Source organism: Phyllobates terribilis, unplaced genomic scaffold, assembly GCF_046119375.1.
Source record: "Phyllobates terribilis strain yellow unplaced genomic scaffold, ASM4611937v1 Scaffold_9__5_contigs__length_417890890, whole genome shotgun sequence".
In the NCBI taxonomy this organism is placed as follows: Eukaryota; Metazoa; Chordata; class Amphibia; order Anura; family Dendrobatidae; genus Phyllobates; species Phyllobates terribilis.
The window spans coordinates 367,760,165-367,777,730 of NW_027362769.1; the positions used below are offsets into that span (position 1 = coordinate 367,760,165).

At 47.0% G+C, this 17,566-nt stretch overlaps 1 protein-coding gene across 1 annotated transcript in view; it reads right to left on the reverse strand.

The window, feature by feature from the left end:
* The window catches only part of LOC141162269 (uncharacterized), a 48,295-nt gene extending 31,850 nt beyond the window's left edge, over positions 1-16,445 (reverse strand). Inside the window, exons 1-4 of the mRNA XM_073648202.1 lie at positions 16,323-16,445; positions 16,050-16,135; positions 4,595-4,659; positions 1,122-2,113 (exon numbers count right to left, since the gene is read on the reverse strand). Coding sequence (XP_073504303.1) covers positions 1,122-1,968 — 847 coding nt within the window. The 5' untranslated portion in view covers positions 1,969-2,113; positions 4,595-4,659; positions 16,050-16,135; positions 16,323-16,445. The remainder of the gene's footprint in view (positions 1-1,121; positions 2,114-4,594; positions 4,660-16,049; positions 16,136-16,322) is intronic.
* Positions 16,446-17,566: the final 1,121 nt, after the last annotated feature.

Genomic DNA, 17,566 nt, shown 5'->3' on the forward strand with positions numbered 1-17,566 from the left:
AATCCCCTTGGGGACCATGGGGAGCGGATTAGATAGCGTTTAACAAGCGTTTACGCTGCGGAAATTCCGCAGCGTAAACGCTTGAAAAACGCTACGTGGGCACGCAGCCTAAAAGATGTCTGAATGCAGGCTGCCTTGTTGTAAATTTTGTATTGGGGCTTAGGATCTTTAAGTTACAACACTGTCTACTGGGTTAAATGACCGGGATCAGAGCTTCCTCTGATCCAAGTGATTGTAGTGGACATCCATGCTTTGGTGTTAGACACCCTTGTACGGATCCCACACCACAACACATTTGTATAATACAGGCAAGCAAATGATAATCATCCTAAAATCTCTACGGAGTCTCCAAAAGGACACTACCACCACGGATGTCTCCAAAAGAAAATTACCACCCCGGATGTCTCCAAAAGGAAATTACCACCCAGGATGTTTCCAAAAGGAAATTACCACCCAGGATGTCTCCAAAAGAAAATTACCACCCCGGATGTCTCCAAAAGAAAATTACCACCCCGGATGTCTCCAAAAGAAAATTACCACCCCGGATGTCTCCAAAAGGAAATTACCACCCAGGATGTTTCCAAAAGGAAATTACCACCCAGGATGTCTCCAAAAGAAAATTACCACCCCGGATGTCGCCAAAAGAAAATTACCACCCCGGATGTCCCCTAAAGGAAATTACCACCCAGGATGTCTCCAAAATGAAATTACCACCCAGGATGTCTCCAAAAGGAAATTACCACCCAGGATGTTTCCAAAAGGAAATTACCACCCAGGATGTCTCCAAAAGAAATTACCACCCCGGATGTCGCCAAAAGAAAATTACCACCCCGGATGTCTCCAAAAGGAAATTACCACCCAGGATGTCGCCAAAATGAAATTACAACCCGGGATGTCTCCAAAAGGAAATAAACACCCAGGATGTCTCCAAAAGGAAATTAACACCCCCGATGTCTCCTAAAGGAAATTACCACCCAGGATATTTCCAAAAGGAAATAACCACCCCAGATGTCTCCTAAAGGAAATTACCACCCCGGATGTCTCCTAAACGAAATTTCCACCCCTGATAATAGTCATATCTAGTTCATGCAAAATAAAAAGTAACTGTAAATTTGTCATACCTCGATTATCATGCTTTTCACTTACGAGCAAAAACAACCCATTGGTGTCAGTCTGACCTCTAATTTCTGTAGCGTAATACACCAGTTGATCCATCGCACTAATAAATGCCAAGGTCAGACCGTAGAGGAGGGTGGATGGTGGCCCGTGGATTTCTACATATATATCCTCAGCATAAGGAGATGAGACTTCATTCAGCACGACTAAAGACCCACTGCAGTAATTCTCACTCCCTGGTGATGGATGTGTCAGCTGGAAGGTCAGTTGGCCATTAATGTCCAAACACCTCCCAATAGACTCATCTGAGATCTGAAAATTAACATCCTCCAAGAAGGCCTCCATTCCTGGTGTGAGAACATTGAGAAGCTCATCAGCTTGGTCCGTGCTCTTCGTCTTGTGTACCAGGGCATCCACCAACCCCTCACGGGTTACACCCATTGCATTGACGTAAGGTCCCTTTCCAAAATAAAGAGCTATGGCATCCGGTCCGTTCTGAATGGTGTTGGGTGGCAGGATAATGGTAGGAACTGGTTTAACACTTGCAGATCCAATTAGGAAAAAGCCTTTTTTATCAGTATAGTTTCCGGTTAAGTCGAGGACTTTATAGGCTATGTTCGTTTTGCCATTATAGAGAACCAGTGTAAAACCATTGAGAGAGACATTTTGTTCGCTTGTGTGACGGAGTTCAATAAATTCGGCAGTATCATGCCCGGGGTTATCTGGGTTGACTTCACTGATGAAGAGACGTCCTTCCAAAGTCATCTCCTTGGAGTTTTTAATAAGGTTCTGACTTTTGACGACCAAGAAAATTCCAAGCAATACAACCACTGCTGATTTTGAAGATGCCATATCTGCCTTTACTTCTCTACAAAGTCCTTAAATATCTTCTAAGAAATGCGATAATCTTGAGTAAAAGGAGAGGGTATCATTCAATCTGGTGGAGAGTATGGGAATACGATGTTGGGGATCTCAAGGAGGCAATGGTATCTCTTCTCTAAACAGAAGATATAAAGATTCAACATATCAAAGATCTAAAAAAAAATGTCAATCATCCATCAATCTAAATTTTAGAACTAAATCCAAACTTAGGGCATGTGCACATGTGGTGGATTTCGCAGTCGATTCCACTCTTAAAGAGAAACTGTCACCAGGTTAAAAGTGAACAGTTTTTGAACTTACTTTATTCCCCCTGAGAACTCAATTGTTTGTTTGTTTTTGTTTTTTAAAACCGTCATACAGTTCCAGAGATGTGAACCTTCTTTTTTGGTGATACCTTTATATAGTTCTTAGTAAGGGGTGCGGCTCAGAGGACATGCCCCCAGAGAATCTGGTGAGCCACACCCCCTTGGAAAAAAAAAAAAAAAAAAGAAGCACTAAATAAAAAGGCCCATATCTCTGGAACCATAAGGCGGATTAAAAAAAAAAAAAAAAAGGAATACACAGGGGAGCAGCGGGAATGAAATAAGAGTAAATACTGGCAACAGTGACAGGTCCCCTTTAAATCAGAATTGTGAAATCCATACTATGCATCTGAATGTGGTTTCTGTAACCTAGTTCACATGAGTCAGAAAATGTTCACGTGGATTTCCGTATAAGAAAATAAAGTTATTGAATGGGCTAAGGAATTTTAATGAAAGGGCCAAGTATTAGCAACACTGAATCACAATAGGAGTTAATCCGTGCGTGAATCTGCCCCAGATTTCTGTCCTGGAAACACTATAAAATCTGACGTATATGGACATACCCTTACATTAATAATCAAACCTAATCTTACAATATAGTATAGCATATACCATCATAAATCAAATACATCTAACTTAAAGGGACACTTACTGCATATTGAGGTACATATGGAAAATTATACATACCAATTTTGCTTTCAGACCTCGTAGCTTCAAGCTACAGCTTTGAAGACAGATTGGGGTCTGACATTAATAATTTGTTCACTACTATAGGACACTTTACAGAACCTGAATAAGGTGCTTAAAGAAAATGTGTCTTTGAAAATTTAATTACTGTTTATGTAAAAAAAATTATATGTGTTTTTTTTTATTTCTCATATCACAATCTGTATTAAAAAAAAATATAGAATTCTTGCAATTTTCATACTGGCCCCTGGAGAATTCTAGATTCATACTTACTGTTCTTTCAGGAAATGCACATGTACATTAGCAGCAATACACTGAGCCTGACCCTATCTTTTGTATTGAAGCATCGAATGAGCGTGTGTAAAGGTCATAATACAGGAGAAGGTGAGCTGTGACATCACCTATTGTGAATGGTGTATCCAGTATTATCTACTGAATGCCTGAATTATCTACTGTATATAGAGGTGTTATCAGTCATTGTACAGGAGGGGGAGGAGGTGAGCTGTGATATCACCTATTGTGAATGAATGGTGGATCATCTGTTATCTACTGTATATAAAGGTGTTATCAGTCATTGTACAAAGGGAGGATGAGCTATGACTGACATCAACATTACGAGATTGTGAGCGCCGAAGGGGAAAGTACAGATAATGTCTATAAAGCGCTGTGGAATTAATGGCACTATATAAGTCAGTAAAATACATACAGGAGGGGAGGTGAGCTGTGACATCACCTATTGTGAATGGTGGATCATGTGTTATTTACTGTGCATAGAGGTGTTATCAGTCATTGTACAGGAGGAGGAGGTGAGCTGTGACATCACCAGTACAATACAGTAGGAGGAGGTGAGCTGTGACGTCATCTATTGTGAATGGTGGATCCCGGGTTATCCACTGTATATAAAGGTGTTACCTGTTATTGTAATCTTGTCTGTGATGATAATGAGACTACTAAAAAGTCTATAACTTCTTCTAAACAACAGGAAATATAAGTCTATAATAGCCTCAGTGTGAAAATTGCAAGATTTCATTTTTTTTTATACAGATTGTGATATGAAAAACACGTTATCAGAATTAAAAAAAAATAAACACAAAAAAAACCTAACTTAAACAAAAAGATATTTTTCTGACCATATATTCCTTATAGTCTATATAAGCTTTCAGTCCCCTATATTCTTTAAAGGAAACCTGCTACATTGAATATGATATCTGATCTTCCTGCAGAATAGTATAGAGCAGAAGGAGCTGAGAGGATTTATATATAGGTTTGTGGAAATAAAATTTGGTGTAACTTGTAAATCATTCAGTGAATTCTTGACTCTTTCTCTGTTTAAGAGTCCAGTGGGCGGTCCTAATAGTAGAACAGCCTATTGGACTCCTAAGAATAGTAACTGCTGTCATTTCAATGAAAAAAAAAAGCATCCATTCTAAATCTTTGCCCACCAACCTATATATCAGTCTGCTCAGCTCCTTATGCGCTATAACCTGCTGCCCATACATTGCACATAATTTCCAAGCTGCCAAGTTAAATTCCAGGCTGGTGACACAGAGGAAAAAGTGACAAAATATACAAAATATGAACTAAGAAAGTTGTGTCTTGCTACTAACCATATGTAGATGCTCCTGGATTCAGACATCTCGGGGAAGTGGTTACATAGGTCACATTTTATCTCCTTTTAGACACAAAGACATATGACCGTAAGCTGAAGGGTGTTTATAAGTCGCCGATATTCTGATGACTCAATGGTGATTACACAGGATATTTAGTAATAGTTATGATGAGGAAAAAAAGTTTACATTCCAAAACTAATGAATAGTTATAAATAGCATAAACAATTTGTTATGTCATTAGGATAAATGGAAATAACAAAATATTATTTTCAACTTGTAAAGATGTAGAAAAATATCAGAAAACTTTATTGGCTGCAAGGAACGAGAAGTTTGAAATCTTAATGGTTAACAGCAGTGATCAGAGTTTAGGTTTGGCTGTTGCTGTAAGACATAGACAGCACACAGTATGATGTCCCACCAGTACATTCCTCCACACACAGTATGATGCCCCATAGTACATTCCCCCACACACAGTATGATGCCCCATAGTACACTCCCCCACACACAGTATGATGTCCCACCAGTACATTCCCCCACACACAGTATGATGCCCCATAGTACATTCCCCCACACACAGTATGATGCCCCATAGTACATTCCCCCCACACACAGTATGATGTGCCACCAGTACATTCCCCCACACACAGTATGATGCCCCATAGTACATTCCCCCACACACAGTATGATGCCCCATAGTACATTCCCCCCACACACAGTATGATGTCCCACCATTACATTCCCCCACACACAGTATGATGCCCCATAGTATATTCCCCCACACACACAGTATGATGCCCCATAGTACATTCCCCCACACACAGTATGATGCCTCGTAGTACATTCACCCACACAGTATGATGCCCCATACTACAATACCCCATACAGAGTATGATGCCCCCACAGTACATTCTCACACACACAGTATGATGCCCCCACAGTTCATTCCCCCCCATACAGTATGATACCCCCATAGTACATTCCTCCACACACAGTATGATGTCCCCACAGTACATTCCCCCACACACAGTATGATGTCCCCACAGTACATTCCTCCGCACACAGTATGATGTCCCCACAGTACATTCCTCCACACACAGTATGATGCCCCACAGTACATTTCCCCACACACAGTATGATGCCCCACAGTACATTCCCCCCACACAGCATAATACCCCACAGTACATTCCCCCCACACGCAGTATGATGCCCCCACAGTACATTCCCCCACACAGCATAATACCCCACAGTACATTCCCCCCACACGCAGTATGATGCCCCACAGTACATTCCCCCACACACAGTATGATGCCCCACAGTACATTCCCCCACACACAGTATGATGCCCCACAGTACATTTCCCCCACACAGCATAATACCCCACAGTACATTCCCCCCACACGCAGTATGATGCCCCCACAGTACATTCCCCCACACAGCATAATACCCCACAGTACATTCCCCCCACACACAGTATGATGCCCCCACAGTACATTCCTTCACACACAGTATGATGCAGCCATAGTACAATGTAACACAGCTAGTAGAAAAGTTTATTGGCTGCGAGGAACGAGAAGTTCGAAATTTTAATGGTTAACAGCAGTAATCAGAGTTTAGCTTTGGCTACTGCTGCAATTCATAGACAGCACACAGTATGATGCCCTACGGTACATTCCCACACACACAGTATGATGCCCCAGAGTACATTCCCCCACACACAGTATGATGCCCTACGGTACATTCCCCCACACACAGTATGATGCCCCATAGTACATTCCCCCACACACAGTATGATTCCCCACAGTACATTCCCCCCCACACACAGTATGATGCCCCATAGTACATTCTCCCACACACAGTATGATGCCCCATAGTACATTCCCCCCACACACAGTATGATGCCCCATAGTACATTCCCACACACACAGTATGATGCCCCATAGTACATTCACCCACACACACAGTATGATGTCCCCACAGTACATTCCCCCACACACACAGTATGATGCCCCCACAGTACATTCCCCCACACACAGTATGATGCCCCATAGTACATTCCTCCACACACAGTATGATGCCCCACAGTACATTCCCCCACACACAGTATGATGCCCCACAGTACATTCCTTCACACACAGTATGATGCAGCCATAGTACAATGTAACACAGCTAGTAGAAAAGTTTATTGGCTGCGAGGAACGAGAAGTTCGAAATTTTAATGGTTAACAGCAGTAATCAGAGTTTAGCTTTGGCTACTGCTGTAATTCATAGACAGCACACAGTATGATGCCCTACGGTACATTCCCACACACACAGTATGATGCCCTACGGTACATTCCCACACACACAGTATGATGCCCCAGAGTACATTCCCCCACACACAGTATGATGCCCTACGGTACATTCCCACACACACAGTATGATGCCCCAGAGTACATTCCCCCACACACAGTATGATGTCCTCACAGTACATTCCCCCACACACAGTATGATGCCCCAGAGTACATTCCCCCACACACAGTATGATTCCCCACAGTACATTCCCCCCACACACAGTATGATGCCCCATAGTACATTCTCCCACACACAGTATGATGCCCCATAGTACATTCCCCCCCACACACAGTATGATGCCCCATAGTACATTCCCACACACACAGTATGATGCCCCATAGTACATTCACCCACACACACAGTATGATGTCCCCACAGTACATTCCCCCACACACACAGTATGATATCCCCACAGTACATTCCCCCACACACACAGTATGATGTCCCCACAGTACATTCCCCCGCACACAGTATGATGCTCCCACAGTACATTCCCCCACACACAGTATGATGTCCCCACAGTACATTCCCCCGCACACAGTATGATGCTCCCACAGTACGTTCCCCCACACACAGTATAAGTTCCCCACAGTACATTCCCCCGCACACAGTATGATGCTCCCACAGTACATTCCCCCACACACAGTATGATGCCCCCACAGTACATTCCCCCACACACAGTGTGATGCTCCCACAGTACATTCCCCCGCACACAGTATGATGCTCCCACAGTACATTCCCCCACACACAGTATGATTTCCCCACAGTACATTCCCCCGCACACAGTATGATGCTCCCACAATACATTCCCCCACACACAGTATGATGCCCCCACAGTACATTCCCCCGCACACAGTATGATGCTCCCACAGTACATTCCCCCACACACAGTATGATGCCCCCACAGTACATTCCCCCGCACACAGTATGATGCTACCACAGTACATTCCCCCACACACAGTATGATGTCCCCACAGTACATTCCCCCGCACACAGTATGATGCTCCCACAGTACATTCCCCCACACACAGTATAATGTCCCCACAGTACATTCCCCCGCACACAGTATGATGCTCCCACAGTACATTCCCCCGCACACAGTATGATGCTCCCACAGTACATTCCCCCACACACAGTATGATGCCCCCACAGTACATTCCCCCACACACAGTGTGATGCACCCATAGTACATTCCCCCCACACACAGTGTGATGCCCCCACAGTACATTCCCCCACACACAGTATGATGCCCCCACAGTACATTCCCCCACACACAGTGTGATGCACCCATAGTACATTCCCCCCACACACAGTGTGATGCCCCCACAGTACATTCCCCCACACACAGTGTGATGCACCCATAGTACATTTCCCCACACACAGTGTGATGCACCCACAGTACATTCCCCCACACACAGTATGATGCCCCCACAGTACATTCCCCCGCACACAGTATGATGTCTCCACAGTACATTCCCCCACACACAGTATGATGCCCCTGCAATACATTCCCCCACACACACAGTATGATGTCTCCACAATACATTCCCCCACACACAGTATGATGTCTCCACAGTACATTCCCCCACACACAGTATGATGCCCCCACAGTACATTCCCCCACACACAGTGTGATGCTCCCACAGTACATTCCCCCACACACAGTATGATGGCCCCACAATACATTCCTCCACACACAGTATGATGCCCCCACAATACATTCCCCCACACACAGTATGATGTCCCCACAGTACATTCCCCCCACACACAGTGTGATGCCCCCACAGTACATTCCCCCGCACACAGTATGATGCTACCACAGTACATTCCCCCACACACAGTATGATGTCCCCACAGTACATTCCCCCGCACACAGTATGATGCTCCCACAGTACATTCCCCCACACACAGTATAATGTCCCCACAGTACATTCCCCCGCACACAGTATGATGCTCCATACTACAATACCCCATACAGAGTATGATGCCCCCACAGTACATTCTCACACACACAGTATGATGCCCCCACAGTTCATTCCCCCCCATACAGTATGATACCCCCATAGTACATTCCTCCACACACAGTATGATGTCCCCACAGTACATTCCCCCACACACAGTATGATGTCCCCACAGTACATTCCTCCGCACACAGTATGATGTCCCCACAGTACATTCCTCCACACACAGTATGATGCCCCACAGTACATTTCCCCACACACAGTATGATGCCCCACAGTACATTCCCCCCACACAGCATAATACCCCACAGTGCATTCCCCCCACACGCAGTATGATGCCCCCACAGTACATTCCCCCACACAGCATAATACCCCACAGTACATTCCCCCCACACGCAGTATGATGCCCCCACAGTACATTCCCCCACACACAGTATGATGCCCCACAGTACATTCCCCCACACACAGTATGATGCCCCACAGTACATTCCCCCCACACAGCATAATACCCCACAGTACATTCCCCCCACACGCAGTATGATGCCCCCACAGTACATTCCCCCACACAGCATAATACCCCACAGTACATTCCCCCCACACACAGTATGATGCCCCCACAGTACATTCCTTCACACACAGTATGATGCAGCCATAGTACAATGTAACACAGCTAGTAGAAAAGTTTATTGGCTGCGAGGAACGAGAAGTTCGAAATTTTAATGGTTAACAGCAGTAATCAGAGTTTAGCTTTGGCTACTGCTGCAATTCATAGACAGCACACAGTATGATGCCCTACGGTACATTCCCACACACACAGTATGATGCCCCAGAGTACATTCCCCCACACACAGTATGATGCCCTACGGTACATTCCCCCACACACAGTATGATGCCCCATAGTACATTCCCCCACACACAGTATGATTCCCCACATTACATTCCCCCCCACACACAGTATGATGCCCCATAGTACATTCTCCCACACACAGTATGATGCCCCATAGTACATTCCCCCCACACACAGTATGATGCCCCATAGTACATTCCCACACACACAGTATGATGCCCCATAGTACATTCACCCACACACACAGTATGATGTCCCCACAGTACATTCCCCCACACACACAGTATGATGCCCCCACAGTACATTCCCCCACACACAGTATGATGCCCCATAGTACATTCCTCCACACACAGTATGATGCCCCACAGTACATTCCCCCACACACAGTATGATGCCCCACAGTACATTCCTTCACACACAGTATGATGCAGCCATAGTACAATGTAACACAGCTAGTAGAAAAGTTTATTGGCTGCGAGGAACGAGAAGTTCGAAATTTTAATGGTTAACAGCAGTAATCAGAGTTTACCTTTGGCTACTGCTGTAATTCATAGACAGCACACAGTATGATGCCCTACGGTACATTCCCACACACACAGTATGATGCCCTACGGTACATTCCCACACACACAGTATGATGCCCCAGAGTACATTCCCCCACACACAGTATGATGCCCTACGGTACATTCCCACACACACAGTATGATGCCCCAGAGTACATTCCCCCACACACAGTATGATGTCCTCACAGTACATTCCCCCACACACAGTATGATGCCCCAGAGTACATTCCCCCACACACAGTATGATTCCCCACAGTACATTCCCCCCACACACAGTATGATGCCCCATAGTACATTCTCCCACACACAGTATGATGCCCCATAGTACATTCCCCCCCACACACAGTATGATGCCCCATAGTACATTCCCACACACACAGTATGATGCCCCATAGTACATTCACCCACACACACAGTATGATGTCCCCACAGTACATTCCCCCACACACACAGTATGATATCCCCACAGTACATTCCCCCACACACACAGTATGATGTCCCCACAGTACATTCCCCCGCACACAGTATGATGCTCCCACAGTACATTCCCCCACACACAGTATGATGTCCCCACAGTACATTCCCCCGCACACAGTATGATGCTCCCACAGTACATTCCCCCACACACAGTATAAGGTCCCCACAGTACATTCCCCCGCACACAGTATGATGCTCCCACAGTACATTCCCCCACACACAGTATGATGCCCCCACAGTACATTCCCCCACACACAGTGTGATGCTCCCACAGTACATTCCCCCGCACACAGTATGATGCTCCCACAGTACATTCCCCCACACACAGTATGATTTCCCCACAGTACATTCCCCCGCACACAGTATGATGCTCCCACAATACATTCCCCCACACACAGTATGATGCCCCCACAGTACATTCCCCCGCACACAGTATGATGCTCCCACAGTACATTCCCCCACACACAGTATGATGTCCCCACAGTACATTCCCCCGCACACAGTGTGATGCTCCCACAGTACATTCCCCCACACACAGTATAATGTCCCCACAGTACATTCCCCCACACACAGTATGATGGCCCCACAGTACATTCCCCCGCATACAGTATGATGCTCCCACAGTACATTCCCCCACACACAGTATGATGTCCCCACAGTACATTCCCCCGCACACAGTATGATGCTCCCACAGTACATTCCCCCACACACAGTATAATGTCCCCACAGTACATTCCCCCGCACACAGTATGATGCTCCCACAGTACATTCCCCCGCACACAGTATGATGCTCCCACAGTACATTCCCCCACACACAGTATGATGCCCCCACAGTACATTCCCCCACACACAGTGTGATGCACCCATAGTACATTCCCCCCACACACAGTGTGATGCCCCCACAGTACATTCCCCCACACACAGTATGATGCCCCCACAGTACATTCCCCCGCACACAGTATGATGCTACCACAGTACATTCCCCCACACACAGTATGATGTCCCCACAGTACATTCCCCCGCACACAGTATGATGCTCCCACAGTACATTCCCCCACACACAGTATAATGTCCCCACAGTACATTCCCCTGCACACAGTATGATGCTCCCACAGTACATTCCCCCGCACACAGTATGATGCTCCCACAGTACATTCCCCCACACACAGTATGATGCCCCCACAGTACATTCCCCCACACACAGTGTGATGCACCCATAGTACATTCCCCCCACACACAGTGTGATGCCCCCACAGTACATTCCCCCACACACAGTATGATGCCCCCACAGTACATTCCCCCACACACAGTGTGATGCACCCATAGTACATTCCCCCCACACACAGTGTGATGCCCCCACAGTACATTCCCCCACACACAGTGTGATGCACCCATAGTACATTCCCCCACACACAGTGTGATGCACCCATAGTACATTCCCCCCACACACAGTGTGATGCCCCCACAGTACATTCCCCCACACACAGTATGATGCCCCCACAGTACATTCCCCCGCACACAGTATGATGTCTCCACAGTACATTCCCCCACACACAGTATGATGCCCCTGCAATACATTCCCCCACACACACAGTATGATGTCTCCACAATACATTCCCCCACACACAGTATGATGTCTCCTCAGTACATTCCCCCACACACAGTATGATGCCCCCACAGTACATTCCCCCACACACAGTGTGATGCTCCCACAGTACATTCCCCCACACACAGTATGATGGCCCCACAATACATTCCTCCACACACAGTATGATGCCCCCACAATACATTCCCCCACACACAGTATGATGTCCCCACAGTACATTCCCCCCCACACACAGTGTGATGCCCCCACAGTACATTCCCCCGCACACAGTATGATGCTACCACAGTACATTCCCCCACACACAGTATGATGTCCCCACAGTACATTCCCCCGCACACAGTATGATGCTCCCACAGTACATTCCCCCACACACAGTATAATGTCCCCACAGTACATTCCCCCGCACACAGTATGATGCTCCCACAGTACATTCCCCCACACACAGTATGATGGCCCTACAATACATTCCCCCACACACAGTCTTATGCCCCCACAGTACATTCCCCCACACACAGTATGATGCCCCCACAGTACATTCCCCTACACACAGTATGATGTCCCCACAATACATTCCCCCCACACACAGTATGATGCCCCATAGTACATTCTCCCACACACAGTATGATGCCCCATAGTACATTCACCCACACACAGTATGATGCCCCATAGTACATTCCCCCACACACAGTATGATGGCCCCACAATACATTCCTCCACACACAGTATGATGCCCCCACAATACATTCCCCCACACACAGTATGATGTCCCCACAGTACATTCCCCCACACACAGTGTGATGCCCCCACAGTACATTCCCCCGCACACAGTATGATGCCCCCACAGTACATTCCCCCGCACACAGTATGATGCCCCCACAGTACATTCCCCCACACACAGTATGATGCTCCCACAGTACATTCCCCCACACACAGTATGATGCCCCCACAGTACATTCCCCCACACACAGTATGATGGCCCTACAATACATTCCCCCACACACAGTATGATGCCCCCACAGTACATTCCCCCACACACAGTATGATGCCCCCACAGTACATTCCCCCACACACAGTATGATGGCCCTACAATACATTCCCCCACACACAGTATGATGCCCCCACAGTACATTCCCCCACACACAGTATGATGCCCCCACAGTACATTCCCCCACACACAGTATGATGTCCTCACAGTACATTCCCCCACACACAGTATAATGTCCCCACAGTACATTCCCCCACACACAGTATAATGTCCCCACAGTACATTCCCCCGCACACAGTATGATGCTCCCACAGTACATTCCCCCACACACAGTATGATGCTCCCACAGTACATTCCCCCACACACAGTATCATGTCCCCACAGTACATTCCCCCGCACACAGTATGATGCTCCCACAGTACATTCCCCCACACACAGTATGATGGCCCTACAATACATTCCCCCACACACAGTATGATGCCCCCACAGTACATTCCCCCACACACAGTATGATGCCCCCACAGTACATTCCCCCACACACAGTATGATGTCCCCACAATACATTCCCCCCACACACAGTATGATGCCCCATAGTACATTCTCCCACACACAGTATGATGCCCCATAGTACATTCTCCCACACACAGTATGATGCCCCATAGTACATTCCCCCACACACAGTATGATGGCCCCACAATACATTCCTCCACACACAGTATGATGCCCCCACAATACATTCCCCCACACACAGTATGATGTCCCCACAGTACATTCCCCCACACACAGTATGATGTCCCCACAGTACATTCCCCCACACACAGTGTGATGCCCCCACAGTACATTCCCCTGCACACAGTATGATGCCCCCACAGTACATTCCCCCGCACACAGTATGATGCCCCCACAGTACATTCCCCCACACACAGTATGATGCTCCCACAGTAAATTCCCCCACACACAGTATGATGCCCCCACAGTACATTCCCCCACACACAGTATGATGGCCCTACAATACATTCCCCCACACACAGTATGATGCCCCCACAGTACATTCCCCCACACACAGTATGATGTCCTCACAGTACATTCCCCCACACACAGTATGATGGCCCTACAATACATTCCCCCACACACAGTATGATGCCCCCACAGTACATTCACGACACATAGTATGATGTCCCCACAATACATTCACCACACATAGTATGATGTCCTCACAGTACATTCCCGCACACACAGTATGATGCCCCCACAGTACATTCCCCCCACACACAGTATGATGCCCCCACAGTACATTCCCCCACACACAGTATGATGCCCCCACAGTACATTCCCCCACACAAAGTATGATGCCCCACAATACATTCCCCCACACACAGTATGATGCCCCCACAGTACATTCCCCCACACACAGTATGATGGCCCTACAATACATTCCCCCACACACAGTATGATGCCCCCACAGTACATTCCCCCACACACAGTGTGATGCCCCCACAATACATTCCCACACACACAGTATGATGCCCCCACAGTACATTCCCCCACACACAGTATGATGCCCCCACAGTACATTCCCCCACACACAGTGTGATGCACCCATAGTACATTCTCCCACACACAGTGTGATGCCCCCACAATACATTCCCACACACAGTGTGATGCACCCATAGTACATTCTCCCACACACAGTGTGATGTCCCCACAGTACATTCCCCCACACACAGTGTGATGCCCCCATAGTACTATGTAACACAGCCAGTATCTATTGCATATGGAGAGAGCTCAGCTTCTGAGCCCCCTCCACACTTGCGAAGCCCGGATCAGATGTACGGCTAAGTCCATATGCGCCAGGGGGTTAAATAACAATTCTAGAGAATCTTTACTCATAACTCTATGTCGTTCCTCTGTTATTCCTACTTGAAATTTATGAATAAATGGGTGTAACCATTTCTCTTGTCATAGGGATGTGTCCCAATACTTGTCAGCACCAATTGGACATCAATCGGAGAGTGTAAGGACACCCCTCCCCTCAATTAGGGCCGGTCCAGGTTTAGCCAGAGTCAGAGTCCCCTAGACCTCTCTTCATTTTTTTTACTTTTCCTTATCACCTTGCAAGGGCTATAACTTTTTATTTTTCAATCAGGGGGCTTGTTGTTTTTTTCAGCACGAGTTGTAGTTTTTATTGTTACCAATTTGAGGTCCATACGTATTTCTCATTTCTTGTTATTTTATTTTTTTTATTGGATCAAACTTGGCAATGCAAGTCTATGGGTCTGTGAATAACATCGGGCTGCACTCGGATGACATCCAAGTGCAGTACAATTTTCATGGACTAACAAAATGGAGAGGGTGGAGAAACTTTTTTTCTTTCCACCTCCGATAAAAGCTGATGTCAGTCTGATCAAAGTCTGATCAAAGTCAGAATAATCTGACCTTTTTTCTTGGATGGAGACAACATGGTCTTGTGACCCTACCCTTAGGAACATATCATGTCATGTAATAAGTCATAGTGGTGGTTTAGTGGTAAGAAAATAAATTGATGGATGATAGATCGATAGATAGATAGATAGGTGGGTTATGGATAGATAGAGGGACAGATACCGTAGATAGAATGATAGATAATAGATAGATAGGTGGGTGGGTTATGGATGGATCAATAAATTTTAAAACATTACTTACATGTATAATGTGACAATTATCCACCTCTAAAACAACAGATTATTTTCCGCCCTATTCACATATTATCATGGATAACGGCATTAGACCTGGAAGAAATATAAGAAGGTTTTCTCCGCTGACCATTTACAGTAATCATCCCGGGACGTGCTGGGCGACATCAGAGACTGCTGTGATTTTAGAAGTTTGTGCCCTTTCGGCCCCCGGCCCATCACTACTGTATTCATCCGTATAATCCCACCACTAATTTAGTAGTTACAGGCCCCAGAAACTTACTGAGCATCCTGTCTCCTCCACCGCATGTCTGCCCTAATTTTTTCTGAAGGCCACTTCCCAGCTTCCTCTTCTCCACCCCTCTCATTCCCAGAAACCCAGGATAAAAAAAAACTGCGTTACTTTTCTCTGAAATCCGAAACCTTTAATGTACACGTCGCTGTAAAACACCAAGATCTGTTTTAGGATCCTTCCCCACTGAAGGGATTAGGGCTGGGAGTAGAGAGCGGCCTGATCACTGCCAGATGTTGGTCACCGCTGGTGGGAGTCTGGTTAACCCTTCATGATTGCACACACTGACCACCAGCCATCGAGTACTATCGTATTCATTCGGGTGTGTCTATGAGATTAAAGCCCCCATACACTCAAGAAGGATGTCTGCTGAAAAATTGCTCTTCCGGCAGCTATTTCGCCTGACTGTCCCATACAGAAGAGCCCTGGCTCATCCGTCAGCTATCTTTCCTGTCTCATAAGGAGGAGCCCTGGCTCAACCTACAGCTATCTCGCCTAATAGTCCCATATAGAGGAGCCCTGGATTTGCTGGCAGCTATCTTGCCTGACTGTCCAATAAAGAGGAGCCCTAGCTCAGCCGGCAGCTATCTCACCCAATAGTCCCATACAGAAGGACCCTGGCTCGGCCAGCAGCTATCTCGCCCAATAGTCCCATACAGAAGGACCCTGGCTCGGCCAGCAGCTATCTCACCCAATAGTGCCATACAGAAGGACCCTGGCTCGGCCAGCAGCTATCTCGCCCGATAGTCCCATACAGAAGGACCCTGGCTCGGCCAGCAGCTATCTCACCCAATAGTGCCATACAGAAGGACCCTGGCTCGGCCAGCAGCTATCTCGCCCGATAGTCCCATACAGAAGGACCCTGGCTCGGCCAGCAGCTATCTCGCCCGATAGTCCCATACAGAAGGACCCTGGCTCGGCCAGCAGCTATCTCGCCCGATAGTCCCATACAGAAGGACCCTGGCTCGGCCAACAGCTATCTCGCCCGATAGTCCCATACAGAAGGACCCTGGCTCACCCAGCAGCTATCTCGCCCGATAGTCCCATACAGAAGGACCATTGCTTGGCCAGCAGCTATCTCGCCCAACTATCTCATACAGAGGAGCCCTGGATTGGCTGGCAGATATCTTGTCTGACTGTCCAATAAAGAGGAGCCCTGCCTCAGCCGGCAGCTATTTCGTCCAACTGTCCTATAGAGAGGAACCATGGCTCTGCCGGCAGCTATCTCACCATAC